Source organism: Leptodactylus fuscus, chromosome 8 (genome assembly GCF_031893055.1).
Source record: "Leptodactylus fuscus isolate aLepFus1 chromosome 8, aLepFus1.hap2, whole genome shotgun sequence".
Classification (NCBI taxonomy): Eukaryota; Metazoa; Chordata; class Amphibia; order Anura; family Leptodactylidae; genus Leptodactylus; species Leptodactylus fuscus.
In genome coordinates this window covers 87,997,760-88,015,056 of record NC_134272.1, presented here as the reverse complement: position 1 = coordinate 88,015,056, position 17,297 = coordinate 87,997,760, and the positions used below count along the sequence as shown (strand labels likewise).

General features: G+C 46.3%; 1 protein-coding gene across 4 annotated transcripts; it reads right to left on the bottom strand.

Moving 5' to 3' along the window:
• Positions 1-849: 849 nt before the first annotated feature.
• On the bottom strand, positions 850-16,869 carry DNAJB2 (DnaJ heat shock protein family (Hsp40) member B2). 4 transcript variants are annotated; one of them, XM_075284632.1, is made up of 11 exons: positions 16,784-16,869; positions 15,386-15,519; positions 10,841-10,922; positions 9,332-9,441; positions 8,937-8,990; positions 8,347-8,457; positions 6,173-6,265; positions 5,826-5,937; positions 5,506-5,570; positions 3,572-3,784; positions 857-2,034 (listed from the first exon to the last, which is right to left on the bottom strand). In XM_075284632.1, the coding sequence occupies exons 3-11, from the start codon at positions 10,903-10,905 to the stop codon at positions 2,024-2,026; spliced, it is 834 nt and encodes a 277-aa protein (XP_075140733.1). In that variant the 5' UTR covers positions 10,906-10,922; positions 15,386-15,519; positions 16,784-16,869; the 3' UTR covers positions 857-2,023. The 4 variants fall into 4 exon arrangements, with proteins under 4 accessions (XP_075140730.1, XP_075140731.1, XP_075140732.1 ...); XM_075284629.1 differs by having other exon boundaries at positions 850-3,784; XM_075284630.1 differs by having other exon boundaries at positions 850-3,784; positions 10,841-10,918.
• Between the last annotated feature and the right edge of the window lie 428 nt (positions 16,870-17,297).

Here is a 17,297-nt window from a genome sequence, read left to right as displayed (position 1 = left end):
TACTCATAGCTGAGAGTTGTATCCGGTCTAGACAATCCTCTGCAAGCTAAACACATCCACAGTACAAACTACTGTCCTGATACATTGTAACAAGGTTTCAGCAGAGACTCCAGGGCCACACGGGATGGAAGCAATCCCATCTGAAGGCTAAATATCCATACAGACTACACAGGGTTATATCCAGTCTAGACAATCCTCCCCTGTCCCAATGTATCAGTACAGATTCCCGGGTCACAGAGAATGGAGACTTTGTTACAGTTGTATCCGGTCTAGACAATCCTCTGCCCTGTCCTGATACATTGTAACAAAGTGTCAGCATAGACTACAGGGCCACACGGAATGGAAGCATCCCATCCAAAGGCTAAACATGTATACAGAGGATTGTCTAGACTGGATACCATTGCAGCAAACCCTCAGCTGTGAGTCAATGAATGACTACATTTATGTTTGTATGTTGAGGGTTTGTTACAATTGTATCCAGTCTCGATCTTCTCTCCTGTGTAGTCTATTATAATGGTTCATTCACTGACAGCCAGCAGAGATCCTGCACTGAACTACAATGGGATGTCAGACAGGGATCCAAGTAGGTGGCGGGGCCCAGAGCAGGGACGTGCCGCCCGATCCTCCCGATTCCGTCCTATTGCGTCCTGTCCTATCTATCTGTATCTGAATATGCTGCATTCTCCTCTGGGGATTGGCATGGGGGTGGCACGCTTGAGACGAGGTAGCCCGTTCACTGCCCAGCCTTACACCTCCATCTTTTGTTTTCTATATCATATCGCATCTTAAGTCATTGCCAAAAAAAAAATATTTAAAAAAAGAAAGAAAATCATTTCTAGAGAAATATTATAGACTTTAATTTTGTATATTGATGTGAATAAAGTAATTGTGTATTGTTTGTGCAAATGCAAAAAGTGTCACATGACTTCTGTTATACCCGGGGATAGGGTGCGGGGTCTGAAGGGTGGACGGGCCGAAGAGAACCTGCCAGGTACAGAGCGCCAACATCACAATGCCATCTGACTACCGCAGCACTGTCATAGTGTCCACCTGCAGCCACCACTAGGGGGCGCTCACTGCAGACAGATTCATAAAGGGCAATACTAGCTGTATAAATCCATACACAGTGAGCTCCCCCTAGTGGTGGCTACAAGTGGACAGAATTATATAACTCAGGAAAACAGGGCCCCCTATAGGAGAGGGGATTAAATGGGCTTATCACTGATGACCTGTTCTTTACGATAGGTGACGATATGAAGATCTATGAGGGTCCGACACCCAGAACCCCTGCAGATTCCACTTCATAGGTCACATGACATTGCATTCATCAGGCCTTCAAGTGAATGGGGCTGAGCTGCAGTACCAAGCGCAGCCACTATTCAAGGTGCGGTGCTGTGATTGATAAGTAGTGAAGACGCCGCTGATCTGCGCATGTCCCAGGTGTCGTATCCCCATTTATTCCCACTTACAACTGCTACCCCCACCAGTAGGGGGCAGTATTACTCCATAGGGTCCCCGCCATAAGAAGCACGCAGGCGTATAGTAAAGGCATCAGATTTAATGTAGAGCTATATTCCTTATACACACATTTTTGTCTCGCCCTCATCCCCTGGTAGTTAACCCTTAAGAATCCAATCCATTATCATGTTAAATATATCTCAAAGCAAATATTACAGGATACGCCGTCCCGTTTGGTCAGGTATATAAATACGCATTACACACGCAGTCACGCTTCTTGTCCACGCACTCCTCAATATCTCATGTCCCTTTGGGTCCAGCCCCTTAGAAATCCACAAGTTCTACCTCACTCCAGAAAAAATAAAATGTTTTAAGAAAGTCTCATTCCAGTCTATTGCAGAATAGGGGAAGGAGGGGGGGAGGGGGCCCCCTGAATCTGTCAGCATGGTAGAGCCCGTGTGCCAAACCTGCGCAGAGGAAAGGTGCAGTGTGTCGGGGGGGAAAGCTGGTCAGTGCTCCCCTCGCACCCCCCCAGCCAGCCACGGTAACACAACTGAATCCGATCTCAGAACACACCTAGTGAGAAAAGCAAAACATTCAGTAGGCAACACATGGGGGGCAAAAATCAGCAGTCGGGGGGAGATTCTGCGGAAGACTCAGAGACGTCCCAGCCGATAACAAGACGAGATGCCGGCAATAAGGATATATAAAAGGGCTTAATAATCCACGACCTATCCTATCAAAGATTGGCAGGGGCCAGACACCCGGTGACGGTTTTCATGTGAGCGTTGCGGCCAATTCCCTACTTACCAAGCACAGCGCCGTACATTGTATAGTGGTTGTGCTTGGTATTGCAGCTCAGCCCCATTCACTTAGATGACACTGAGCTGCAAACAGGCCATGACAGATAAATGACATCATACGGCCTATGAAGTGGAAGCATCACAGGGGACACTGCAGCCGCTCCATACAGCTGATCTAGGGGGGTCCCAGGGGTCAGACCTCCACTGATCTTCAATAGATGACGCATCCTAAGGACCGGCCATCAAGTAACAAGTCCTGGAAAACCCCTAAATTATTAGGATTGTGGATTTCTATGGGGTGCAAAGCTGGGGTGACTGGTATTTGTCTTCCCTGCATTGCCCCTTTTAGCTGTATGGAATGAGCTCCCTGCATGGACAACAGAGGCAGCGGAATAGACAGGACAGACCCCCGTCATACAGGGCAGAACCCCCCATCATACAAGAACACCCCCCCCCCCCCCCATCATACGGGGTGGACCCCGTCATTGTCCTCACATGCTAGACTGCAAGTCGTCTTATTATCAGCTGGGGTGAGAATGAAAAGAAATAAAGGCGGCATTGTGAACTTTCCCTTTAAGAGCCTGCAGGGATGAGCTTGCCCACAACATGATCATTGGCACAAAATTAAGGCAATGCCACAAGGGCGCCGGGAGGAGGCATCATTCACAGTTTGGCTACATTATAAGATATATATATATATATATACACGTTGTATCTCTACATTTGGCAGGAAACCCATCCCTGATCTCTATAGTGACAGAGCGGCCGACCAGAGTGGAAGCATCGCCAGAGACCAGCTATAGGAGGCAGCACAGAGCAAGGGAGAGGTGGCCGAAAGGACTAAGCATATAAGGCACAGAGTCATCTCCTAAGTCTACATGCAATGCTCTGTTGGCTTAACCCTCTAGCTGCTGGAAGTAGAAGCGCTGCAATGCTCTGCAGTCAGATCGTCTACTCAGGGTAATGAGCTAAATAAGAAATGCCTGGACACAAGAAACACTAACAAATGTAACACCTGCTCTTCTTTTTATCACCTTTGTCCTGGTCTTTTGGGTTACCCTGCCCCTCTCTACAGCCTTCATCTTCCTCTGTGTGTCCTGTCTGCTCTCTCGCCTCTCTGTGAGATCTCGGAACTTCTGCCTGATGTCTTTGGTATTGATTCAGCTGATCTGCCCCCTGCTGGTGTCTGAGCTGATCTGCCCCCTGATGTTGCCTCAGCTGATCTGCCCCCTGCTGGTGTCTGAGCTGATCTGCCTCCCTCTGCAGCTCCTGCACCTTTCCTCTCCCCGTCCTCACTTTACTCCGCACACCTGCTCTGTGTTGCCCTGCGGCTTCCATCTCTGAGAGGCTATAAGCCATTGCCAGCTGCAGGTCCTCGTCTTCGTCATCGCTGTCTAGCACCAGGTAGGTTGGGGGGGACGCTCTCTGGATGTTCTGTGGGGGTTCCCGAGTCTGGGGGGTTGGCACACTTTTCTGCTCCCTTTTGCTCATCTCCAGTGCCAGAGCCAGTTCATCTTCTACCCCTGCAAAAGTCAGAGACGGATCATTGTAGAGGAGGCCACTAGGGGGAGCAAGAAGTAGCAGATGAATAGGAGTGGTGTAAATCTCTGCAGTTAGCTCCCCCTAGTGGCTGCCTTGTTTAGCAAAAATTTAACAATTTGATAAAAAAATATATATAAAAGCTGAAGCCTCCAATGACTAGCATTACCTCTCACTGCCAGGCGACATGTTCTCAGGTCTCCCTTGTGGCGCTCTCTAATCTTTCCTCTATAGCTATCTTCTAGCAGACAAGACTTCCTGCTCTGGACTTGAGTGGTAAAGGGGTTAATGGTAATACCACTGATTACTCAGGTCGGTCATGGGTTAAAGGGTTTTCCAGGTCATCAAATAAAGGGATTCCTCCACTAAAACGCTGTTTTTTGTGCTTTAGACGTCGGAATAGCCTTTAGCGCTGGGGCCTGCCCTCATTGCTGCGGAGAGCTCATTAGCATACCGGTAAAAACCTTCTAAGGAACCTTCTAAAAATTTCTAAGGAACGGTGCGGCGGAGACCATGTCTAAAGGTAAGAGACAAATAACCTTTCTAAAGGCTATTCTGATGTCTAAAGCACACAAAACAGCGTTTTAGTGGTAGAATCCCTTTAAATATGCAGAGGGTCTCACATCCGGGACCCCCATGGATCAGCTGTGTGAAGTAGCTGCTGCACTCCCTAAGCACCGCTTCCAGTTCAGGGCCATGTGATGTCACATTTAATGATCACACGGCCTGATCAGAGGACAGTGGGGCTGAGCTGCAATACCAAGAACATCCACTGTACAATGAATGGCGCTGTCCTAGGTAAGTGGGGAAGAGACAGAAGCGCTCACTTCAACAATATCTCTTCAATAATGGCGGGTCTTTAATTGTTGACCTTTGTTAAGGACCTATTAACTAATAAATCCAGGAAAACCCCTTTAAGACAATATCCCTGCAGGGTGGACTAGAGCGTATCATCTGATATTCCTCCTGGTTGTTGTATTCTCAAGCTGAGGTCTAAATTTCCTCCTTTGTGCGCCCAATATTCTTTGATCATTTACAGTGGCTGAAATTCCTTATTACTGTAACCCTTCAAATACTGTCCTCCAGCAACCACCACTAGGGGGAGCTCATCCAACTCCCATTGACCACCTTACTACCTGTGTAACCCTGTAGCTAAGCAGCTCAACCTAGTGGCGGCATTGGACTGGATCATTATGTAACTGTGTAGTTTCCTCTCTGGAGGAGAAGTTAACCTACTCATTGTAATTTTGTCACTCCGCCTTCTGTGCATGCTTTGTATAATATATATATATATATATATATATATATATATATATATATATATATATATATATATATATATATATATTCTGTACACTTGGTATTTTTTCCCAGCTATATACTTGTTCATGACCGTCCCGTAATCCTCACTATCTGATAATCCAGCAATATTCCTATTACCAGCAGGTTATTATCACTTCTAACTATAACCTGTAATTGTGCAGAACTTCAGCGCCACCTAGTGATAAACATAGATACAACAAGCTATGAGAATATATACACTGTGTTTTCTTGTATTATATATGTGGGACTTTTGATAGTGAGCGAGTATGAATACACTTTGAGAGACACAATCCGCAGTAATCTGCTGTGCACGCTCTATTGCTCCTTTATTATAGTATCGCTCATCTTCTTAAGGTTAGTGCTGCTTCTTGTCAGTTCTTACCGTTCACCCGTATTGACTTTAGCTGCCCGTCCTCCTCTACCCGCTCCACACCGTTCTCTACTGTCCTGTGAATGAGATTATGATACAGTGAATGAATATACTGCCCCTATAAGTCTTACCTTTCATATCCGCACCTACATTCAGTTCTCTTAGGTTATGTTCACACTACTGTTATTAATGTGAACCTACCCTTACTGATAAGGCTCTAGAATTGGGGGGTAACTATAGGGGGGTACACCAACCCCTCACCACCCCTGCACTGGGGCCCAAGAGCTTCATGGAGTGTCTATAGGTAGAACCACAGACAGGGGTGATCTCACCGTTTGGTTGTTATCTTCTTCCCATTAACAAACTTGGTTGTGGTGGAGACGGAGCAAACGTTCCCGGTGACCCCAAACCCATCACTTCCGAAAGATGAAAAGGAGGAGAAAACTGGAAAGGAAAAGTCGCATCAAGTCATTATTATTAAAGAGAGACCCCTGCCGGCTCTAAACAGAAAGTGTCTCCAAGTCCTGACCTAGCACTGCTCACACAGCGGGGGGTTTGTTACAATGTATCCTTGTTCTGCTGCTGGATTTGCATGGTATGTAAGGATTTATGCGCCTTGTACGCAGGGTTAGTCTTTTCATCCTTAGGACACATCACATTACCAGTGCAGTATTATTACCTCCACTACCAGGATAAAGGTCCGTCAAGAATGGCGCGGAGCGGGTGTGACGCATTTCATCACTGCGCATTCCAGGGAACAGGAAGTCATCACCTTAAAACATGAATGATAATATATTGTAATGAATCACAATCAACACAAGATGGCGCTGTGAGTCTTGCTACACTTCTCATTATAAACTTAACAGCAGTGGCCTTGTAAGTTTATATCTGGTCATATGAAAATTAAGTAACACTCTAGAGCTAAGAAAACACCCACTGCCCCCTGCGCTGTCACCCAAGTAGGGGTAAGAGCAATGAAACTGTCTCTATACAGTTATTTTTGCGCCAAGCCATTTTCAGAGAGGAAATTACACAGCACTAAGAGAATAAAGTGAGGAGAGGACCTGCAGCTCCATAAGCAGGGAACACCCACTGAGCTCTGAACCTGCAGCCCCATAACCAGGGAACACCCACTGAGCTCTGAACCTGCAGCCCCATAACCAGGGAACACCCACTGAGCTCTGAACCTGCAGCCCCATAACCAGGGAACACCCACTGAGCTCTGAACCTGCAGCCCCATAACCAGGGAACACCCACTGAGCTCTGAACCTGCAGCCCCATAACCAGGGAACACACACTGAGCTCTGAACCTGCAGCTCTATAACCAGGGAACACCCACTGAGCTCTGAACCTGCAGCCCCATAACCAGGGAACACCCACTGAGCCCTGAACCTGCAGCCCCATAAGCAGGGAACACCCACTGAGCTCTGAACCTGCAGCTCCATAACCAGGGAACACCCACTGAGCTCTGAACCTGCAGCTCTATAACCAGGGAACACACACTGAGCTCTGAACCTGCAGCCCCATAACCAGGGAACACACACTGAGCTCTGAACCTGCAGCTCTATAACCAGGGAACACACACTGAGCTCTGAACCTGCAGCCCCATAACCAGGGAACACCCACTGAGCTCTGAACCTGCAGCCCCATAACCAGGGAACACCCACTGAGCCCTGAACCTGCAGCTCCATAAGCAGGGAACACCCACTGAGCTCTGAACCTGCAGCTCCATAACCAGGGAACACCCACTGAGCCCTGAACCTGCATATCCATAAGCAGGGAACTCCCACTGAGCTCTGAACCTGCAGCTCCATAACCAGGGAACACCCACTGAGCCCTGCACCTGCAGGTCCATAACCAGGGAACACCCACTGAGCTCTGAACCTGCAGCCCCATAAGCAGGAAACAGTAACTAAGCTCTGAACCTGCAGCCCCATAACCAGGGAACACCCACTGAGCTCTGAACCTGCAGCTCCATAACCAGGGAACACCCACTGAGCCCTGAACCTGCAGCTCCATAAGCAGGGAACACCCACTGAGCTCTGAACCTGCAGCCCCATAACCAGGGAACACCCACTGAGCTCTGAACCTGCAGCCCCATAACCAGGGAACACCCACTGAACTCTGAACCTGCAGATCCATAAGCAGGGAACACCCACTGAGCTCTGAACCTGCAACTCCATAACCAGGGAACTCCCACTGAGCTCTGAACCTGCAGCTCCATAACCAGGGAACACCCACTGAGCCCTGAACCTGCATATCCATAAGCAGGGAACACCCACTGAGCCCTGAACCTGCATATCCATAAGCAGGGAACTCCCACTGAGCCCTGAACCTGCATATCCATAAGCAGGGAACACCCACTGAGCCCTGAACCTGCATATCCATAAGCAGGGAACTCCCACTGAGCCCTGAACCTGCATATCCATAAGCAGGGAACTCCCACTGAGCTCTGAACCTGCAGCTCCATAACCAATGAACACCAGCTGAGCTCTGAACCTGCAGATCCATGAGAAATCCTGCCCTGTCACTGTGACATCACTAACTCTTTACAGAGACCATGCCATGTAACATCACTAGCTCTTTCTAGAAATTAAGCCCTCTAACTGAATAATTATGGAACACTCTGATGACGGTGTCTGTCCCTTTAAGGGACTCGTGTGATAAGTGAGGGGGTTAGAAGGCGATGAATAATACACATGTCTGATCTCAGGCTCCGCTTCCTTTATCTTCTGCATCAGCGTCTTGTATTTCTAGACTCCTCTGGTTTCTCACAATAATACAGAAGAACAATGCAGAACACGGCGGACAAGAAGGGGGAGAGCCGAATATCAAGATCACAAATTCACTTACCAAAGAAATCTGAGAAAGGGTCTCTGCCGCCAAAAAATTCTCGGAATACTTCCTCCGGGCTCCGGAACGTATAGGAGAAGCCTTGGTATCTAGAGCTGGATCTTGAAGGTTCTGTGAAAAAGGAAAGGGTTAACGAACATAGAAAAAAAAAAATAGCCAAAAGAAAGAAGCGGGAAATTATGAGATACTATGGGATATGATGGGCTATTATGGGATATTATAGTATGTCATGAGTTAATAGGGGATATTATGGGATGTTATGGGGTACTATGGGATATTATGGGATGCTATAGAGTATTATGGGGTATTATGGGATATTACAGGGTATTATGGGATGTTATGGAGTATTATGGGGAATTATGTGATACTATTGGAAGTTATGGGGTATTGTAGTATGTCATGGAGAATTATGGGATATTATAGTATGTCATGGGTTAATATGGGATATTATGGTGTATTATGGGATGTTATGAGGTACTATGGGATATTAAGGGGTATTATGGGGTGTTCTGGGGTACTATGGGATGCTCTGGGGTATTATGGGTTAGGGGCTGTTTCGCAATTCAAGAACAGATAACAAGAAAACTCACCGGGTCCTGAGAATCCGGCTCTACCGTATCGATCATAGGTTTCCCGTTTGTTCACTGAGAAAAGGAAATTGTGACATTTTACTAAAATCAACAAAATTAATCAGTTACTCCAGAGCATCTTAAAGGGGTATCCCAGAGCCATGACCTAGGAATGTGATGAGAAATTGAGTATGTGACCTGATACCACACAAAGTCTACAACTCAGCGAAGGAGATCAATGGTTTTGTGCTGGAATACCCCTTTAAGGAGTGAAAGCAGAGCTCTGATTGGTTGATACAGCAAATACAGTCAGATGTCCCCATATACAAATTTCATATATGAGGTTCACGTGTGATTCCGGAAGGCAGAATCTGAGGGTGTCACATAGTAATAATAGTCACACTGTGTGTCCGTACCATCTGATAACACCTCATAAGCTTCTGCTATGTCCTTAAACTTCTTCTCTGCGAGCTCCTTGTTATCTGGGTTCTTGTCTGGATGCCACTTCAGGGCCAACTTACGATACCTGAGAAAGGAGAGAAAATACCCAAGACATGAAATAATTCACAAAGTAATTACAGAAGAAACCTCATATCAAATCCAATATATTATCTATAAGAGCAGTATTATAGTAGTTATATTCTTGTACATAGGAGTAGTATTATAGTAGTTATATTCTTGTACATAGGAGCAGTATTATAGTAGTTATATTCTTGTACATAGGAGCAGTATTATAGTAGTTATATTCTTGTACATAGGAGCAGTATTATAGTAGTTATATTCTTGTACATAGGAGTAGTATTATAGTAGTTATATTCTTGTACATAGGAGTAGTATTATAGTAGTTATATTCTTGTATATAGGTGTAGTATTATAGTAGTTATATTCTTGTACATAGGAGCAGTATTATAGTAGTTATATTCTTGTACATAGGAGTAGTATTATAGTAGTTATATTCTTGTACATAGGAGCAGTATTATAGTAGTTATATTCTAGTACATAGGAGTAGTATTATAGTAGTTATATTCTTGTACATAGGAGTAGTATTATAGTAGTTATATTCTTGTACATAGGAGTAGTATTATAGTAGTTATATTCTTGTATATAGGAGTAGTATTATAGTAGTTATATTCTTGTACATAGGAGGTAGTATTATAGTAGTTATATTCTTGTACATAGGAGTAGTATTATAGTAGTTATATTCTTGTACATAGGAGTAGTATTATAGTAGTAATATTCTTGTACATAGGAGCAGTATTATAGTAGTTATATTCTTGTACATAGGAGTAGTATTATAGTAGTAATATTCTTGTACATAGGAGCAGTATTATAGTAGTTATATTCTTGTACATAGGAGTAGTATTATAGTAGTTATATTCTTGTACATAGGAGTAGTATTATAGTAGTTATATTCTTGTACATAGGAGCAGTATTATAGTAGTTATATTCTTGTACATAGGAGCAGTATTATAGTAGTTATATTCTTGTACATAGGAGCAGTATTATAGTAGTTATATTCTTGTACATAGGAGCAGTATTATAGTAGTTATATTCTTGTACATAGGAGCAGTATTATAGCAGTTATATTCTTGTACATAGGAGATATTATTATAGTAGTTATATTCTTGTACATAGGAGTAGTATTATAGTAGTTATATTCTTGTACATAGGAGCAGTATTATTATATGCAGCTTGCCAGCACTTTATCTGATTAGACTTGTCATGTAACACGCTCTTGCCTGGGTCAGGAATGTACTTGGATTATGGTGTCACTTCCCTTCCCACAGTACAGTATAAAACATTTAGTAAGTCGATGTAATTTGCATGCGTCTCCGTGCAGGATCAGAGTCTGTCTATGGGGCAGGCTGTTCCCTGTGATATGATATATTACATCGCTACTACTCGTGTCACTGCTATGAACTTACGCTCGTTTAATATCATCCTGGGTGGCATTTCGGGGAACTCCGAGGATCTCATAATAATCTCCCATGATTGGCAGGAATCTGTCTGTAAGAGAAGGTATATGGTTAGAATTTCTTCTGTGTCACTTTGTATATAGACATGTCCGGTGGTGATGCAGATACAGAAATAGTCGATGACCGGGCTGAGAATTCCCCTACAGCTACGACCTTCTTACGCCTCGTCCCACCCAGCAGCCATATTATTTCAGGAAACAGAAAGCACAGAAACGCAATTCCATCCTCTTAAGTGTCCTTTGGTATTAGTCACGGGCAATACTCTCCGCACATACTAACCTAGAGGCACGGCCTATATTTACCATCTGACACCTTCTACAAACCGCAAAAACGGAATGTGCTGGTGTCAGATCAAATTTAAAGAGAAAATGGTCATAACGTATATAAAGTATGCTGGAAGTTCCCTTTGCCTAAAATGGATGATAACAGAGAATTAAGATTGCTATTGCTCCATGTTATCAGCCATTTCAGGGAAAGGGGTGTCCAACGAGGTGACTGACAACCTCAACCCCCCCTCCCCCACATAATTTTGCCCCTCTCATCCCCACCACTGACCGGTCCTATACATGAGAAAGGTGTAATTGTGTAGAGAGGACACAGTGACTGGCGGGGTACGGCAGCACAATGGTACAAGATGGCAATTGGGGGGGGACGAGGACGCAGAGTCTGACTAGTGAGAGTGACATGAGGGCGTACAATGATGCCTGTACCCTTCGTCTGCCATTAATGAGTGAAACCGGAGGCCGCAGGTGATACCTGAACATGCAAACCTGACCGCAGGAACGCAACGTCAGGCTCTATTTTTACCAGCAGGGACGACAATGAGAAGAATAGGGCCACAGTTCTCCCTTCCATAAAAGTCGTTCGGCAGAAGTCAGACGCTTTGTCTCAGCGTTTTCTAGATGTGACGCCGCTTGTTTTCTTTTCCCTCGGCTTCCTCCGTCTGTGTCGTGCTGATAACCCAGGAGGAGCCTTCATAGGCCGTATATGAGAGCGCCGGCAGAGTCTAAGAACAGGGCGACTGCCGTATTATAAAGGGGCTTTGAATGGTATGAGGCCAGATATGGGACCCCCATCGTCTCTGACAATGGCGCCGCCCTGGTCCCCTTCACTGTATGGCACGGCAGTGTGACCCCAATGCGTCGGCTGCAGGTCCCTGGACCTAGAACGGAGGGTAACATTATATCACTACTGCTTCCCCTTTATTTTTTGGGATCGGCCCGGGCTCCACTAATCATAAAATGATGACATATCCTGAATATCATTGTACAGACATATCTATGGGGATCTCTACCAGAGCTCAGAACAGCCATATATCAGGTCTATTAATTGGAGGTCTAAGTTAACCTATTGATTTCAATGAACGCTATTGTAATACTTCATTTCTCCAGTGGTGGCGCTGCAGGGAAATTACACACTTGTTGCCAGGTTGTCTCAAAGATGGCAGCCGATCGCTGGAGGTGCCCGCTGCTGTCCATCACGTCATGAGCACAAGAGTTTACCTACAACCACCTGACAAACCCGACTTAACCCTTTGTAGGCCTAAAATACATTCTGGATCAACAGACCTGGTGCCAGTTAACTCTTCCTATCCTGGAGCTTTGTAGTTCCATTTCACTATTCCTGCCCGAGTCAGATGTCAAGGACGTGTGACTCTATTTATGGGCCGTCTGCCCCTCCAGAGGAACCAGACAACACAAGTAGTGAGACAGCTGCTAGTAGGACCTGGATGGGACAGACATGAAGATAAAACCTATAGAATGGGAACCTATATGGGGCAACCTGGGGGGGCTTGTATCTAAGATGGGGGCTCAGACCTGGAGGGGGTATGTTTGCATTGATTCTTCCTTATCATTCCTTGCAGGGTTAGGGGGGCATGGCGGTCAGACAGGGGCAACCCCTTTAATTGAGGTCACGGAGCGTCTCTAGTGATTTTACTTGACCCTCGTGCAAACCTGTCACTTTATATCTGGTCAAAGACATTACCCTGTATAATGAGCCCGCACCCCTCTATGGACTATGGGGACGTCTTCCTGGAGATCTCACTTTAGGATGCGATTTATAGGCAGCGCTAAAAATAATCAAAGTCACGTGTGAACTAGAACAGAATCCTAAACCAGACCGCAAAGTTCTGACCCCTCTGTGCACCCCCTTCCCCCTCACCTCGTACACCCAGAAAATACTTTCTTTACATAGTACATGGTCATACGGTATTTGGGGAAAATAAGAGATTCCTCCCATGTATGTGGCTGCAGCACAGACCAGGCCTGAACGCGAGACAACAGAATGGAGTCAGGCCGTATAGACCAGTATGGAGTGTGAGGTCACCTAATACCCAGAGACACCGGATCAGAGCGCAGCGTTATACAGAATATCATGGGGGGGGGGGACACAGCCGTGGGAACTTCCCATAGACATGTCTGTAAACTACATTCTGTCCTCAGCACCTGATTATACAGAGATAAGCAGCGCCATCTACATACACACTGCTTATCTCTTCTGTCACAACACACTCCAGCTAAAGCAGAAAGTGAAAATACACACCTCAGCTGCTGCAGAACCTCATAATACACACCTCAGCTGCTGCAGAACCTCATAATACACACCTCAGCTGCTGCAGAACCTCATAATACACACCTCAGCTGCTGCAGAACCTCATAATACACACCTCAGCTGCTGCAGAACCTCATAATACACACCTCAGCTGCTGCAGAACCTCATAATACACACCTCAGCTGCTGCAGAACCTCATAATACACACCTCAGCTGCTGCAGAACCTCATAATACACACCTCAGCTGCTGCAGAACCTCATAATACACACCTCAGCTGCTGCAGAACATCATAATACACACCTCAGCTGCTGCAGAACCTCATAATACACATCTCAGCTGCTGCAGAACCTCATAATACACACCTCAGCTGCTGCAGAACCTCATAATACACACCTCAGCTGCTGCAGAACCTCATAATACACACCTCAGCTGCTGCAGAACCTCATAATACACATCTCAGCTGCTGCAGAACCTCATAATACACACCTCAGCTGCTGCAGAACCTCATAATACACATCTCAGCTGCTGCAGAACCTCATAATACACATCTCAGCTGCTGCAGAACCTCATAATACACATCTCAGCTGCTGCTGAACCTCATAATACACACCTCAGCTGCTGCAGAACCTCATAATACACACCTCAGCTGCTGCAGAACCTCATAATACACACCTCAGCTGCTGCAGAACCTCATAATACACACCTCAGCTGCTGCAGAACCTCATAATACACATCTCAGCTGCTGCTGAACCTCATAATACACATCTCAGCTGCTGCAGAACCTCATAATACACATCTCAGCTGCTGCAGAACCTCATAATACACACCTCAGCTGCTGCTGAACCTCATAATACACATCTCAGCTGCTGCAGAACCTCATAATACACACCTCAGCTGCTGCAGAACCTCATAATACACATCTCAGCTGCTGCTGAACCTCATAATACACACCTCAGCTGCTGCAGAACCTCATAATACACACCTCAGCTGCTGCAGAACCTCATAATACACACCTCAGCTGCTGCAGAACCTCATAATACACACCTCAGCTGCTGCTGAACCTCATAATACACATCTCAGCTGCTGCAGAACCTCATAATACACATCTCAGCTGCTGCTGAACCTCATAATACACATCTCAGCTGCTGCTGAACCTCATAATACACATCTCAGCTGCTGCAGAACCTCATAATACACATCTCAGCTGCTGCAGAACCTCATAATACACATCTCAGCTGCTGCAGAACCTCATAATACACACCTCAGCTGCTGCAGAACCTCATAATACATACCTCAGCTGCTGCAGAACCTCATAATACACACCTCAGCTAATGCAGAACTTCATAATACACACCTCAGCTGCTGCAGAACCTCATAATACACACCTCAGCTGCTGCAGAACCTCATAATACACACCTCAGCTGCTGCAGAACCTCATAATACACACCTCAGCTGTTGCAGAACCTCATAATACAAACACCTCAGCTACTGAAGAACCTCATAATACACACCTCAGCTGTTGCAGAACCTCATAATACACACCTCCGCTGCTGCAGAACCTCATAATACACACCTCATCTGTTGCAGAACCTCATAATACACACCTCAGCTGCTGCAGAACCTCATAACACACACACCAGCTGCTGCAGAACATCACAATACAAACCTCAGCTGCTGCATAACCTCATAATAGACACCGCAGCTGCTGCAGAACCTCATAATACACACCTCAGCTGCTGCAGAACCTCATAATACAAACACCTGAGCTGCTGCTACAATTTATACATCAGCTAAACATGTATTCCTCCAGACTATGGAGGGCACCTATACTCTTTGACCAGAGGTTCTGCAGCAGCTGAGGTGCGCCGTATACAATGTGACATCACATTATATCTTAGAAATCCTCATGGCACCCCGCACAGGCCCCTGTACACACTCACCCTCCCAGGCCGGACCTCTTGGATGTTTTGCAGCAGCTGCTGTGACAATAAGACGTGGAATGTAAGTAGAAGCCTCTGATCTTCCTCCGGCGTCAGGCCATAGTACGCATGTTCTTCTCACAGCGCCTCAATGCCTAAAAGTTTATAAAGAAGCCTGTGAGATCTCTCCAGACGACCATAGTACCCTGTGTAATGCCCACACCATGCCTGAACCTTCTCAGGTGGCACTGTGCCCATACTGAGGGCTAATCTCCCCCTGCAGATTATAGGACAGGCTGCTAATCCGCAGCAAACCAGAAGATTATCGACCAGAACTGGTGACCCTCTGGGACACACCTAACATAGTGAGGGGGCCGGAGCGCAACCCCTTAACCCCTCCCTGACAGGACCCCTGATACCTGCAGATACTCCTTGTCCTGTATTGTAACCCTACATCAGGACCCCGGTATATTCCATACACACATGGTCAGCCCTCATTAACTCCTACTGGCAGGAGCCAACTCTCTGCTACTCATCTATAACCACATCATCTGCCTGTATTATACTGTATACTATGTATCACTGGTGACAATTCACCCCCCCCAGGACCCCTATATATGGTGAGGGGCCCCGCACTAAGAACACAAAGTGTTATATAATATCAATATTTATTAACCCCTTACAGGCCACGTATGATCTGCCTGTATTATACTGTATACTATGTATCACTGGTGACAATTCACCCCCCCCCAGGACCCCTATATATGGTGAGGGGCCCCGCACTAGGAATACAAAGTGTTATATAATATCCATATCTATTAATCCCTTACAGGCCATATATCCACCTGTATTATACTGTATACTATGTATCACTGGTGACAATTCACCCCCCCCCCCCCCCCCCGGACCCCTATATATGGTGAGGGGCCCCGCACTAGGAATACAAAGTGTTATGTAATATCTGTATATATTAACCCCTTACAGGGCACGTATCATCTGCCTGTATACTGTATACTATGTATCACTGGTGACTATTCCCCCACCCCCAGGACCCCTATATATGGTGAGGGGCCCCCGCACTAAGAATACACAGTGTTATATAATATCCGCATCTATTAACCCCTCGTGACAACTCTACAAACTCTCTCAGTGCCCATTAACCCCTTCCTGCCCACCCTCTTCTTTCCTCCCCTCATTCTGGGTCAGTTTCCCCAATTCTAATCCCCTGTTGGGCTCTGTACAGTATCTCTCTATGTCACCCACCTCTGACACCCCTTGGTGCCCGCTGCTGTTGGTTTACCCTCTGACTGGGTGCTACAAAGTTGTCACCTTCGTGACGTCACCACTACCCCCCACCAACTGTCATTGTTACGTCACACTCAGTGACAACACTTTGTCTCCCTATGACGTCACACTCACCCCGCTTCTCCTGCCGTCACTCTCCGGACTCTCTCTCTCGGAGTCCCCCGTCTTGTTGATGTTATATCAGCTCGGCTGTGACGTCACCGTCAGCTGAGGAGAAACGTCCAGAAAATACCAGACGAGACTGTAGCGCGTGGTGACCAATCAGCGAGCGCCATCCGCCCCCACGCCGCGCGTCCTGAGCCCTGATTGGCTGGTCTGGAGCAGGGGGCGGGGTCTGGGGGAGTCCGCAGCGGACGGAGGGGGGGGGGGAGGCTATAATGTCCAGTATATAGGCGGCTGTGGGGTCATGTGACCAGTGTTCCCTATAGAGAGCGGCCAGTGAGCAGCCTGTCACTTCTTATAGCGCTCTGTCTGTATACCTCTGCTTACTGTCAGTGAATAGGAACCGGCCTGCAAATCTGCACAGACTTAACCCCTTATGACCTGCAGGTTTTGCCCTTTGCCCTCAAGGCCTTGTTTTTTGGGGCCTCCTGTGATAAGCTATCACTGTGCATCAGACTGACCGATT

Coding starts and splice junctions, on each gene's coding strand:
- DNAJB2 (XM_075284629.1), bottom strand. CDS start 10,905: ATGGGAGATTATTATGAGATCCTCGGAGTTCCCCGAAATGCCACCCAG. Junction 5,938..6,172: donor CCTTTATCCTGGTAGTGGAG/GTAATAATACTG, acceptor TTTCCTTTCCAG/TTTTCTCCTCCTTTTCATCT. Junction 3,785..5,505: donor AAAGTCAATACGGGTGAACG/GTAAGAACTGAC, acceptor TGACTTTTGCAG/GGGTAGAAGATGAACTGGCT.